Consider the following 14,550-nt stretch of genomic DNA (forward strand, 5'->3'; position numbering starts at 1 on the left):
CTTGTGCTTGTGTCTGTGTCTGTATCTGTGCCTGTGTCTGTGCTTTTGTTTGTGTCTGTGCTTGTGCTTGTGTTTGTGTCTGTCCTTGCTCTTGTGCTTGTGTTTGTGTCTGTGGCTGTGTTTGTGCTTGTGTCTGTGTCTGTGCTTGTGTCTGTGGCTGTGCTTGTGTTTGTGTCTGTTTGAGTTTGTGCTTCTGTTTGTCCTTGTGTTTGTGTCTGTGTCTGTGCTTGTGTCTGTGTTTGCTGATAGTTGTGCATGATGAGTTACAGATGCAGCAAAAACAAATTACACAAACCTTTGAAAAACTGAAACGTCAGAAAATCTGTATCACACCATCCCTTATTAATAAATAACAGGCTGCTCTGTACAGCGGGCCATTTCTAGGCCCAGCATCATCTCTGCTCATCATCTAAACGAATCCAGGCCAAAGAGGGCTGCTGTGGGAGCTGCTGGAGCAGCATGCTAATGCGGTTCGCCTCCGGGAGGTGGACAGTGCCGCGAGGCCGGCATAGCGGAGCTGCAGATAAACGGGACAGCAGCGTTGGCTCTGCAGTCGGCTCCTCTCGCCCCGGGCGGCTCACTCAACGCCGCTGATAAGCAGGACAGGCGGGAGAAAGTGGGAGCTGTTTCAGCTGAGAGGAGATGAGGAGGAGAGATTGGAGGGCAGATGTGCTCCATCACTCTGAAACACATCCCCTCTGCCTCACTGCGTATCAGCGGTCTGCCCAGGAGAACCACAGAGCTGCAGTACTGGCTAGAAATGACTCTGCAACTTTTATTATTAAATAATGAGTAGAAAGTGTTCCCTAAGGAACCAAATCCACTGCCTCTGAGTCTAGATCATGTACAAACCTGCTGTCAGAACAAAACAACTTGAACAGCAGACTTTTTACAGAACATTGAACAGGGAGAACCTGCCCCACCATCAGAACCCTACACTCTAACATACAGATCTTTAGTGAAACGGTTCTTCAGAGTGATTGGGAATGGCCGTTCAGAAAAGGGTTCTAGATAGCACCAGGGTTCTTCTGTTGTTACAAATTTGACATTGTAACAATCGGTGAACCCTGTCTTCTAAAGAAACCTAAAAGAAGTACAAATTATTCAGTACCCGCTATTATTTATTTAGTATCTACTTTGAATTATTCAATATACGCTATGAATTATTCAGTAACTACTATGAATTATTTAGTATCTACTATGAATTATACAGCATCTACTATGAACTATTCAATATCCACTATGAATTACTCAGTAACTACTATGAATTATTCAGTATGCACTATGAATTATTCAGTATCCACTATGAATTATTCAGTATCCACTATGAATTATTCAGTATCTTCTATAAATTATTCAGCAACTACTATGAATTATTCAGTATCTACTAGGAATTATTCAGTATCCACTATGAATTATTCAGCAACTACTATGAATTATTCAGTATCTACTATGAATTATTCAGTATCCACTATGAATTATTCAGTAACTATTATTATTATTCAGTAACTACTATGAATTATTCAGCATCTACTATGAATTATTCAGCATCTACTATGAATTATTCAGTATCTACTATGAAATATTCAGTATCTACTATGATCTATCTAACCATTGATCCATTCGTCCATCTGTCCATTCATTCTGTCTGTGTGTCCATCCACGTTCTCATTCTTTCATCCATCCCTGCATTCTTCTATCCATTCATCCATCCCTCTACTCCCCGACTCCTCCTGCAGACTGACCTGAGCATGCGTACGAGAGCGGGGATTCCTCCGGACTTGAAGATGGCGAGGAGCCCCTCCCTCTGGTGGGAGAGGCTGTGCAGGACGCTGGCAGCGCAGCGGGAGGTCTCCAAGTCTCCGGCCTGCAGGGCTCTGACCACTGCCGCCACCATCTGGGGAGACTGCATCAGCACACGCCGCGAGGCCTCCTTCCGCGTCAGCTGGTTCACAATCAGCGCCGCCTTGTTCACCACCACCTGCACAGAGCACAGCAGAGAGCTCGATCACCGATATTGATTATCAGATATCAGATCACTGTACAGTCAGAGCCACAATGAGCAGAGTACAGCAGAGAGATCGATCACCAATATTGATTATTAGATATCAGATGACTGTACAGTCAGAGCCACACTGAGCAGAGTACAGCAGAGAGATCGATCACCGATATTGATTATTATATATCAGATGACTGTACAGTCAGAGCCACACTGAGCAGAGTACAGCAGAGAGATCGATCACCAATATTGATTATTAGATATCAGATGACTGTACAGTCAGAGCCACACTGAGCAGAGTACAGCAGAGAGATCGATCACCGATATTGATTATCAGATATCAGATGACTGTACAGTCAGAGCCACACTGAGCAGAGTACAGCAGAGAGATCGATCACCGATATTGATTATTAGATATCAGATGATTGTACAGTCAGAGCCACACTGAGCAGAGTACAGCAGAGAGATCAATCACCAATATTGATTATCAGATATCAGATGACTGTACAGTCAGAGCCACACTGAGCAGAGTACAGCAGAGAGATCAATCACCAATATTGATTATCAGATATCAGATGACTGTACAGTCAGAGCCACACTGAGCAGAGTACAGCAGATAAATCAATCACCAATATTGATTATTAGATATCAGATGACTGTACAGTCAGAGCCACACTGAGCAGAGTACAGCAGAGAGATCGATCACCAATATTGATTATCAGATATCAGATGACTGTACAGTCATAGCCACACTGAGCAGAGTACAGCAGATAGATCCTTGTTTTCAGAAGCAGCTTGATTTTCTCCTCTCTCTCAAAGATCAAAGCTTTACATGCTGTTTCTCTGATGAGGGCAGTTTTGGGGTCGACCAGCTCTTCCAGGTGGTTGTTAGGAGCCACATTTCCACGCTCCTTCTGCAGGTGGATTATCTTTTATCTAGTCTCAGAAATATCTCCTAAAAATGACTGGAAATTCAATAAAAGACTTTTAGCAGTACTGCACATGTCTGTTCATTTGTCTGTCTGTCTATCGTCCACCTGTCTTCTGCTTCATCTCTCTGCGCTGAGAGTCTAATAGGCTGAAATAACTGTTGTTATTCACACTGTTGTTTTGCAGTAATTGTTTTTAGTGGCTCTAAATGAATATAAACACAACATCACGGTTTTGGCTGTTAAGCGTCCTTGGTGAAAGTCAGAGCTCTGAGGAGGATCTCTCGGGCCGTGTGTTTGAGTGACAGGCGTGTAATGTTAGATCAGTGCTCTGCCGCTCTGCTCAGCTTTAACGAAACACTCTAATTTACTGCAGTGATTTATTCAGTCACACTGGAACGCTTCATAAACCGCACGGTGACCTGCACAGCCAGCAGTTTCACGGGTTTAAATCACCACATGCTAATGTGCTCTAGAGGGCTTACACATGTTTTAAATTACTGTAAACTGGCTTATTTTTTCTTCATTTTACAGCAGCCACTGCCCAAAGCAGCAGCTCCATCAGAGCAACAGTGTCACAGAAACGTCCTCTCTTTAGTCCTGAGTTCAGATCTGACCGGTCAAGATCACATAGATTCATATTAGAGAAGCAAATCTGATCTTAATTTAGGAATCTTTTCTCACAGCCTCTGATCTCCAGTTACCAAATCTTAACCTAGTCGATCAAAGTCCACAGTCAGGTGTCCCGTCTGTTTCCTAGCAACTGACCACAAACAAACAGCTGAAATATAAATGCATCATCAGAACAATGTTAAAATGTGAGAAAGCGCCCCCTGCCGTTTGTCAGAGCTCCCCCTGCTGTTTATCAGAGCTCCCCCTGCTGTTTATCAGAGCTCCCCCTGCTATTTATCAGAGTCGCCCCCTGCTGTTTATCAGAGCTCCACCCTGCTGTTTATCAGAGTCGCCCCCTGCTGTTTATCAGAGCTCCCCCTGCTGTTTATCAGAGTCGCCCCCTGCTGTTTATCAGTCTCCCCTGCTGTTTATCAGAGCATCTCCCCCTGCTGTTTATCAGAGCATCTCCCCCTGCTGTTTATCAGAGTCTCCCCCTGCTATTTATCAGTCGCCCCCAACTATTTATCACAGTCGCCCCCTGCCGTTTGTCAGAGCTCCCCCTGCTGTTTATCAGAGCTCCCCCTGCCGTTTATCAGAGCTCCCCCTGCTGTTTATCAGAGCGCCCCCAGCTGTTTATCAGAGCGCCCCCTGCTGTTTATCAGAGTCTCCCCCTGCTGTTTATCAGAGCGCCCCCAGCTGTTTATCAGAGCGCACCCTGCTGTTTATCAGAGCACCCCCTGCTGTTTATCAGAGCGCCCCCTGCTGTTTATCAGAGCTCCCCCTGCTGTTTATCAGAGCACCCCCTGCTGTTTATCAGAGCGCCCCCTGCTGTTTATCAGAGCACCCCCTGCTGTTTATCAGAGCGCCCCCAGCTGTTTATCAGAGCGCCCCCTGCTGTTTATCAGAGCACCCCCTGCTGTTTATCAGAGCGCCCCCTGCTGTTTATCAGAGCTCCCCCTGCTGTTTATCAGAGCACCCCCTGCTGTTTATCAGAGCGCCCCCTGCTGTTTATCAGAGCGCCCCCTGCTGTTTATCAGAGCGCCCCCTGCTGTTTATCAGAGCACCCCCTGCTGTTTATCAGAGCACCCCCTGCTGTTTATCAGAGCGCCCCCAGCTGTTTATCAGAGCGCCCCCTGCTGTTTATCAGAGCGCCCCCTGCTGTTTATCAGAGCGCCCCCTGCTGTTTATCAGAACGCCCCCTGCTGTTTATTAGAGCGCCCCCTGCTGTTTATCAGAGTACCCCCTGCTGTTTATCAGAGCGCCCCCTACTGTTTATCAGAGTACCCCCTGCTGTTTATCAGAGCGCCCCCTGCTGTTTATCAGAGCACCCCCTACTGTTTATCAGAGCGCCCCCTACCGTTTGTCAGAGTTGGCCCCTGCGCTTTATCAGAGCACCCCCTGCTGTTTATCAGAGTTGCCCCCTGCGCTTTATCAGAGTGCCCCCTGCTGTTTATCAGAGCGCCCCCTGCTGTTTATCAGAGCACCCCCTGCTGTTTATCAGAGCGCCCCCTGCTGTTTATCAGAGCTCCCCCTGCTGTTTATCAGAGCACCCCCTGCTGTTTATCAGAGCACCCCCTGCTGTTTATCAGAGCGCCCCCAGCTGTTTATCAGAGCGCCCCCTGCTGTTTATCAGAGCGCCCCCTGCTGTTTATCAGAGCGCCCCCAGCTGTTTATCAGAACGCCCCCTGCTGTTTATTAGAGCGCCCCCTGCTGTTTATCAGAGTACCCCCTGCTGTTTATCAGAGCGCCCCCTACTGTTTATCAGAGTACCCCCTGCTGTTTATCAGAGCGCCCCCTGCTGTTTATCAGAGCACCCCCTACTGTTTATCAGAGCGCCCCCTACCGTTTGTCAGAGTTGGCCCCTGCGCTTTATCAGAGCACCCCCTGCTGTTTATCAGAGTTGCCCCCTGCGCTTTATCAGAGTGCCCCCTGCTGTTTATCAGAGCGCCCCCTGCTGTTTATCAGAGTTGGCCCCTGCGCTTTATCAGAGTGCCCCCTACTGTTTATCAGAGTGCCCCCTGCTGTTTATCAGAGCGCCCCCTACTGTTTATCAGAGTTGCCCCCTGCGCTTTATCAGAGTGCCCCCTGCTGTTTATCAGAGCACCCCCTGCTGTTTATCTGAGCTCCCCCTGCTGTTTATCAGAGCTCCCCCTGCTGCTTATCAGAGCGCCCCCTACTGTTTATCAGAGCGCCCCCTGCTGTTTATCAGAATTCCCCTGCTGTTTATCAGAGTTCCCCTGCTGTTTATCAGAGCGCCCCTTACTGTTTATCAGAGCGCCCCCTACTGTTTATCAGAGCACCCCCTGCTGTTTATCAGAGTCGCCCCCTGCTGTTTATCAGAGTCGCCCCCTGCTGTTTATCAGAGCTCCCCCTGCTGTTTATCAGAGCTCCCCCTGCTGTTTATCAGAGCGCCCCCTGCTGTTTATCAGAGCAATCAGAGAAATAAATGGAGCTCATTATGCTGGTAGTGAACTACGCTGCCTGACTCAGCCGCCTAAAAAACAGAGAAACAGAAGTTAGGACCCTGTTGGGGTTCATCCTAAAGTTAGGACAGGATTTAGGAGGTTTAGTCTAGTCAGGATGTTTGTGTGATGCTGTTTTCTGATCTGGAGTTAATGATGAGATTATGGAGGGAGGAGCTGATATTCCGGAACAGATACTGAACTAAACTCAGTCCAGACTGAAGGAGTGAAGTGCCATATTAACATTTTTTGTTATTTTATAAACATGCATAACTACAACGTGGATTTCAATTTTACAAACTTCACCAAAAGGTGTTTAAAGATGTTTTCTTCAATATTTCAAGAATTCTTATTACCAGAAGTGAATAAAAGGATAGATCAAGCATCATTTATCTCTTTGCATTCATTTTCTTCTGCTGTCAGAGATCACTTCTGGAAAAAATTTATTAGACATTAGTTTTCCACAGTTCTGGACATTTTTATTTACTGTTCTACTGATGACCTGTGAAGCAGATTACCGTCATGTCTACATTATAAATCATGTGCCGTTTGCTTTTCATTTGAACTTTGTGCAGAATTAATAAAATGTGTTTAATTATTTATATCACGTGTTTGTACCTGGTCCTCATCAGCCAGCAGTTTGGTCAGCTCAGGCACGGCGCGAGTGGCCAGTTCCGCATCGTCCTGGTAATTGATGAGGTGGACGATGGCAGTCTTTAGGAGTTGAGATGGTTCGGCCAGTCTCTGGACGTTGGTCTGCTGATCAGGGTCAGTCTGAGTGGGCAGCGTTGACTCTCCCTCCACCAGTGTCTCCGGGAACATTGCTGCTCTGACGCGTTGGGCACGGGTCAGACTGTACTGACCATCCAAATCTGAGAGGGGAGAGTCGAGGTTAGAATCGAGGTCAGAGTGAAAAACTAGTGTTGGGATGTTTCTGTTCTCATGTTGACACAATTTTAAATATATAACATAACAGCCATTCATACATGGACGTTACACAGTAAACCACAGCTGTAGGATCCAGATCACAGTTTAGGTACATACTGTTACCTAAGGTCACCCTTAGTAACGTCACTGACGCACTGACAGAGAAGATCCTCTCAAATGACGTTCTGAATATTTTAAACAAAGTATCTCTGTGTGTCTGTTTACATCAGAATAAAATTAAGTCAGTAGTGGAGCGTCATCTCACACACTGTTACTGTAGCACAACCATGGAGATAACGTCACCATGGCAACAAAGATTACTTCACCACAGAAATGAAGGTAACGTCACCATGGAAATGGAGATAACGTAATCATGGAAACTGAGGTAATGTCACCATGGAAACGGAGATAACGTCACCATGGAAACGGAGATAACATCACCATGGAAATGGAGATAACGTCACCATGGAAATTGAGATAACGTCACCATGGAAATTGAGATAACGTCACCATGGAAATGGAGATAACGTCACCATGGAAATGGAGATAACGTCACCATGGAAATGGAGATAACGTTACCACGGAGAAGGATGTAGTGGTATAATTAACCCATGGAACTGTATACCGAAACAATGAAAATTAGTGTACTGTACTATGGAAACTGGAGTAGCATAACCATTGAAATGACTATAGCATAACCATGGAAGAGGATGTAGCGGAACTATCAAAATTAGCGTAGTCTAACCATAGAAACTGGTGTGCTGTATTTAGGGAAATGGGTGTACCGTAACCATGTAAAAGAAAGTAGCTTAACTATGGAACTATGGCAATGGGAGAAGTGTAACCATATAAACAGGTGCAATGTAACCATGGTAATGGGTGCCCTGTATCCATGTAAATGAGAAGAACGTAACAATGGAACAGGTGTAGTGTAACCATGGTAATGGGTGCACTGTATCCATGTAAATGAGAGGAACGTAACAATGGAACAGGTCTAGTGTAACCATAGTAACAGGTGTAGTGTAATCATGGTAATGGGTGCACTGTATCCATGTAAATGAGAGAAATGTAACTATGGAAACAGGAGTAGCATAACCATGGGAATGGGTCTACTGTAACCATGGAAATGAGCAACTACATAGTGTAACCATGGAAACGGATGTAGCGCACCTGCAGACCAATGGTCCAATTGTACTTCATATGGACATTTATCCATCAGTCCATGTTAAAATTCTATGTCTATAATCTGGATTAAGTGAGCTGGTCAGTCAGGGTTGACCTGTATTACTACCTTTACATCACTGGAAGACAGATAGTGGATTTTGGGCTTTGGGGGTTGGGGGTCGCCCAATGGACCTACACCTGTGTCCAGAACTCACTGTGAAGCAATTTATTCCATGCTGAAAAAATCTGCCTCATCTCTTATAGCTCACGTCCTCATAGGAAGATACCCATCTTACAGGTTTATGGGCCAAATAAGGAACCGGACCGAGTCGCTCCAGGGCATCATGGTCCCACAATCCTCCCTGACCCTGCGGTCATTAAAATAAAGGACAAACACTGCAGCAGCAGTGAACAGGATGAGTGAGGAGGGCTGTAACTCTGTGAGGCTGTTTATTGACGCTAAAAAGGATTTTTATTTGGAGAATGTTCCACTGGGCCACATTAGCTCTTCTTCAGCCCCGGAGGGCTATTCCTGCCCCCTCACCCCTAATCCCCCCCACAGAGCTCGGGAAGTGGAAAATTAATTTCTGCTGAAGGTCTCATCTCCCTGCTCATAAACTTCTCAAACAGAGGACAGCCAGAGGCTCTGAACGCGCCTCCTTCCCGCTCACACTGCTGCAGAACCCACCGGGAGAAAACTCATCTCTCTACTGTCTGGAACCCACCGGCTGTGGGCCGGACAGAACATGATTCATTCAAGAGCGCCCAAGTTTTGAATTTGTTCTATTGTGGCAGGACATTTGTATCAGCTCTTTTTTAGGTTCTGCAGTACCCTTGGTGTTGTGTGTGGGGTATTTTGGTTCTGCAGTACCTGTGGTGTTCTTTCTGTGGTTGTTTCGGTTCTACAGTACCTGTGGTGTTCTCTGTGGGGTATTTTGGTTCTGCAGTACCTGTGTTGTCCTGTGTGGGGTATTTGGTTCTGCAGTACCTGTGGTGTTCTTTGTGGGGTATTTTGGTTCTGCAGTAGCTGTGGTGTTCTTTGTGGGGTATTTTGGTTCTGCAGTAGCTGTGGTGATCTCTGTGGGGTATTTGGTTCTGCAGTACCTGTGTTGTCCTGTGTGGGGTATTTTGGTTCTGCAGTACCTGTGGTGTTCTTTGTGGGGTATTTTGGTTCTGCAGTAGCTGTGGTGTTCTTTGTGGGGTATTTTGGTTCTGCAGTAGCTGTGGTGTTCTTTGTGGGGTATTTTGGTTCTGCAGTACCTGTGGTGTTCTTTGTGGGGTATTTTGGTTCTGCAGTACCTGTGGTGTTCTTTGTGGGGTATTTTGGTTCTGCAGTACCTGTGTTGTCCTGTGTGGGGTATTTTGGTTCTGCAGTACCTGTGTTGTCCTGTGTGGGCTATTTTGGTTCTGCAGTACCTGTGTTGTCCTGTGTGAGGTATTTTGGTTCTGCAGTACCTGTGTTGTCCTGTGTGGGCTATTTTGGTTCTGCAGTACCTGTGTTGTCCTGTGTGGGGTATTTTGGTTCTGCAGTACCTGTGTTGTCCTGTGTGGGGTATTTTGGTTCTGCAGTACCTGTGTTGTCCTGTGTGAGGTGTTTTGGTTCTGCAGTACCTGTGTTGTCCTGTGTGGGGTATTTTGGTTCTGCAGTACCTGTGTTGTCCTGTGTGGGGTATTTTGGTTCTGCAGTACCTGTGTTGTCCTGTGTGAGGTATTTTGGTTCTGCAGTACCTGTGTTGTCCTGTGTGGGCTATTTTGGTTCTGCAGTACCTGTGTTGTCCTGTGTGGGCTTTTTTGGTTCTGCAGTACCTGTGTTGTCCTGTGTGGGGTATTTTGGTTCTGCAGTACCTGTGTTGTCCTGTGTGAGGTATTTTGGTTCTGCAGTACCTGTGTTGTCCTGTGTGGGATATTTTGGTTCTGCAGTACCTGTGTTGTCCTGTGTGGGGTATTTTGGTTCTGCAGTACCTGTGTTGTCCTGTGTGGGCTATTTTGGTTCTGCAGTACTTGTGTTGTCCTGTGTGGGGTATTTTGGTTCTGCAGTACCTGTGTTGTCCTGTGTGGGGTATTTTGGTTCTGTAGTACCTGTGGTGATCTCTGTGGGGTATTTGGTTCTGTAGTACCTGTGGTGATCTCTGTGGGGTATTTTGGTTCTGCAGTACCTGTGGTGTCCTGTGTGGGGTATTTTGGTTCTGCAGTACCTGTGTTGTCCTGTGTGGGGTATTTTGGTTCTGTAGTACCTGTGGTGATCTCTGTGGGGTATTTGGTTCTGCAGTACCTGTGTTGTCCTGTGTGGGGTATTTTGGTTCTGCAGTACCTGTGGTGTTCTCTGTGGGGAACTTCTTGTTGCTCTCAGTCTCGTCCTCCTCTCGTACTGTGGTGGCTCCTGATTGGATGCCGGAGTCCGAGGAGTAATATGTGTGCTGCCATTCAGCCACTTTTACCGCCCCCTCAGAGTTACTCACTACACTCACACAGAGACACAGTCACAAAATATTAATGAATAATTTACAGTAGGTACTGAATAATTCAAAGTGAATAAATCATAGTAGATACTGAATCATTCATAGTAGATACTGAATAATTCATAGTAGTTACTGAATAATTCATAGTAGATACTGAATAATTCATAGTGGATACTGAATAATTCATAGTGGATACTGAATATTTCATAGTAGATATTGAATAATTCATAATGGATACTGAATAATTTATAGTAGATACTGAATAATTCATAGTGGATACTGAATAGGTTATAGTAGATACTGAATAATTCATAGTAGATGCTGAATAATTTATAGTAGATACTGAATAATTCATAGTGGATACTGAATAATTTATAGTAGATACTGAATAATTCATAGTAGATGCTGAATAATTTATAGTAGATACTGAATAATTCATAGTGGATATTGAATAGGTTATAGTAGATACTGAATAATTCATAGTAGATGCTGAATAATTTATAGTAGATACTGAATAGGTTATAGTAGATACTGAATAATTCATGCTGCTATACATGTAATCATATCTGCTTAACAGAAATTGCACCAGCTTACGCCCGATATTGTAAGGTATTATTTATACCCTATAACAGCTTATAAATGCAGTTATAAAGCATTAATAATACAGGACTGTGCCACTGAAAGGGAAAGTGTCTGTCTGGCTGTTTCTTTTCTGAACTCTGAGATGTGAGGTCAGAATTGCAGCACATCAGAGGAGAGGCCCTACTGACCACTGTGTGAGGACGTAAATCTCTGCAACAGTGCACTGACCTTTTATGTTTATTAATATTCACAAATAATGAAAGAATCTGAGCACAATCAGTAATGACCACCTCATATTCACTACTTACTTTGCATGGACATCTCCACTGTCCAGTCTGTCCAGTCTGACCGCTGTCTGTCTGTGAACACAACACAAAGAAGCGAGAAGTGAACAAACACATTTGACTGAAAATTGAATTTAAAAGCTTTGTATATTAAGGGCCCCGGTTTGTTTTGATGTTTAACCTCCCAAACTCGATTCAGCGTAATATGGATTAGGATAAAAAAGCCTGTTCTGCTTGGTTTATTGATCTGTCTAAAGCTCTCGGCTTGGCGGATCATTCTCTTTCATCTGTTCTTACACTCAAACAGCCTGCAACTGTTCAGAATTAGAGTTATTTATCAGTCGATACTGGGACATGCCTCAAGGATCAATACTGGGAACAATGTTGTTCAGCACAGCAACAATATATCAGACATGAAGAATTATGGTAATAATTCCAACAGATGCCACCTGCAGAGGACATTATTTTGTGCTCATTTGTGTCTCATCAGAATGTGATCTTCACTCAGGCAGCTCTGTTTTTGATCTGATTTAAGCTTGTCGCGGCCTATGACACCAATGACACTAGCATATTTCACATATTCACACATTGATGACAAAGAAATGTCAAAATAATTTAAGCTCTACATAATTTCTTCTCTTTTATATGTACTGTTTCTGATCTCCCACATCTTTTTAAATATGAAATAGAAGTATCTTTGTATTCTCTCATGTTGTAAAGCACTTTGACTGACTGTGGTGTAGAGTCCATCAAATTATATCATAGATCACCTTCCATACACCGAATCAATCAAAGTGCTTTACAAACGAGAAAATGTAAAGATAATTCAAATTCAAATTTTGGGTCCCTTTTTTTGGTGCTCTTTAGATCTATTTTCATAAAGAACCATGTATAGCACATTCTCAATCAATCTGAAGAACCATTTCAAGATGCAAAAAACCTGGTAAACATGCAAGGGGTTCTTAGAGTGTTCAGGCTTCTATAGAGAACCATTTTCTTTACTAAAGAACCATGAAGTATAATGAACTGAAGCAGATCTACAGTTGGACACTCCCTCAACGCTCAGTGGAGGAGAAAAAAGCTAGAACCACAAAAAAGAGCATAAACACACACAGACAACTGTGAGGCGTGAAGCTTTAGAGGGTTAGTTAGTAGAGAGACCCGACTCAGCCTGCAGACTGACCAACACATCCTAATTCACAACAAACATTAACGTCCAGTTTCATTTCAGCAGTGCGGTCACTCTGCCTGGGTCACTATCACACACTGTGGTGTCAAAAGGAAAAAAAGCTTAACAGTCTTCAGTAAAATATCACACATCTGCAACTCAGTATAGAGTTTATTCAACTGAGGCGTCGTTAATGAGGCTTTAATTGAACTGTGATTAACTGCAGTGAGTCATATAATTAACCCAACTCCATCACTGCTCTTTAATCCTCAGACGTCACTGAAAACATCCATTAAGAACCGGTCAGTGGTGGACAGTAACTAAGTAACTGAGTAACTGAGTAAATGTAATTAGTTTCTGTACTTTAGTATTTTTGGTGTATCTGTACTGAAGTTTCTCCGTTCTGGGCGTCTTTTTCCTTTCACTCCACTACATTTCAGAGTCTAATATCCGACTTTTTCCTCCTACATTTTGAGAAATCTGTCGTTCCTTTTGGTTTCTGTGTGTATAAAAACGTAACATGTCAAAACGAAAGAAGCGCAAAGCCAGAGCACCAATCAGGGCCCAGCGGTCACTTTGTTTAGAGCTGGTTTTGACCTGTTGGTCAGACCGACCCAGTGCAGCACGCGGTTCAACGTCAGCGCAGCAGCGTAAAACTTTGGGAGAGTCTGTTCAACATAAATGATGAACTAACCTAACTTTGTGTAAATAGAGCACAATATAGAAATATGTCCACATATGCAGTCGAGACTGACGCGGCTTTTTTCTGAATTTCTACAAACACCATTTCATTTTATAGTAAATGAGTTTGGGCTGGTTTATGTTTATGAACAGACGCCTACAGATCAACATAGTAAAGGAGCTCATCTGTGATCCTGAGTTTAAAGCCAGTTTTTATTCAACTTAAACTTGGAACTAAGTTGTAAATAAATCTGAAACTGAAACTTTGCTTGTGTGTAAAAAGTGATTTCAGAGCCACTCGGTTCTCCCTGATGGAAACTGTTTACCTTCAGTGTTTTGTGCTTCTGATCATTTTAATAGACGTCAGCGTCACTAATTAATGACGTTCTATTAAAAGACTGGTTTACCAAGAGAGACGCTGGAGGACTTTCAGCTGAAATGAGTTCATGAAGCCAGTCTGGTTATAAAAATGATAACAGGACCAGATCAGAGCCAGAATTACTCTTTTAGTACTTTTACTTTGTACTTAAGTACATTTGAAGGTAAATACTTTAGTACTTTTACTCAAGTGGAGGTCTAAAGGGAGGAACTTCTACTTTTACTGGAGTGATATTTTACCTTGAGTATCTACTTTAATTCAGGTACAGGGGTTTGTGAGCTTCGTCCACCACTGGAACCGGTGAATAAGCTAAAGCTAAGTTAGCCCAGGGGGGGTGGGGGAGAAGTTGGCTACGGGCTTTAAGATTCACTCTGTGGAGTCGATTCTGAATCTAAAATAAAGGCGAGTGACCAGCAGAGACGAGTGTCTCTATTAATAAAACAGCACAGAACTCCCTGAAGAACAGTGCAGAACTCGGAGACGTGAGGTGTTGCGCTAAAGTGGAGCAGGAGGAGTCCGAGGGGAGCGGAGGACCCCAACAATGCTTAATTCACGACTAGAATTAGGACGGAAGTGCCTGCTCCGCAGGAATTATGGGAAAACAGGTCACTCTGCAAGAGGCGTGCCCAAACTTTCTCCAAAAAGGCAAAACGATGCACAGATAAAGAGGAAGGGCCGATGGCAGGGGGTACTGATCCGTTACTGATCCCCGTCAGAATCAGAGAGCGCTGCTGATCTTCACGCTGAGCGGCAGTTTCATGAAGGAAAAATAACTCAACTAAATAAATTTAGCAGTTTTGGATTTTTATTTATGTATTTATTTAACTGGTTTAAATTTAGCTCTTTGATTTACACCAAAAAATGTTGTTAAATATGTTTATATCAGTAATTCATCTTCATTTTA

The 14,550-nt window shown here is 44.1% G+C and overlaps 1 protein-coding gene across 1 annotated transcript in view; it reads right to left on the reverse strand.

The window, feature by feature from the left end:
* The window catches only part of jupb (junction plakoglobin b), a 131,051-nt gene that overhangs the window by 49,115 nt on the left and 67,386 nt on the right, over positions 1 to 14,550 (reverse strand). Inside the window, exons 2-5 of the mRNA XM_017716195.2 lie at positions 11,443 to 11,493; positions 10,405 to 10,551; positions 6,621 to 6,874; positions 1,746 to 1,981 (exon numbers count right to left, since the gene is read on the reverse strand). Coding sequence (XP_017571684.1) covers positions 1,746 to 1,981; positions 6,621 to 6,874; positions 10,405 to 10,551; positions 11,443 to 11,455 — 650 coding nt within the window. The 5' untranslated portion in view covers positions 11,456 to 11,493. The remainder of the gene's footprint in view (positions 1 to 1,745; positions 1,982 to 6,620; positions 6,875 to 10,404; positions 10,552 to 11,442; positions 11,494 to 14,550) is intronic.

This window comes from Pygocentrus nattereri, chromosome 27 (genome assembly GCF_015220715.1).
Source record: "Pygocentrus nattereri isolate fPygNat1 chromosome 27, fPygNat1.pri, whole genome shotgun sequence".
In the NCBI taxonomy this organism is placed as follows: domain Eukaryota; kingdom Metazoa; phylum Chordata; class Actinopteri; order Characiformes; family Serrasalmidae; genus Pygocentrus; species Pygocentrus nattereri.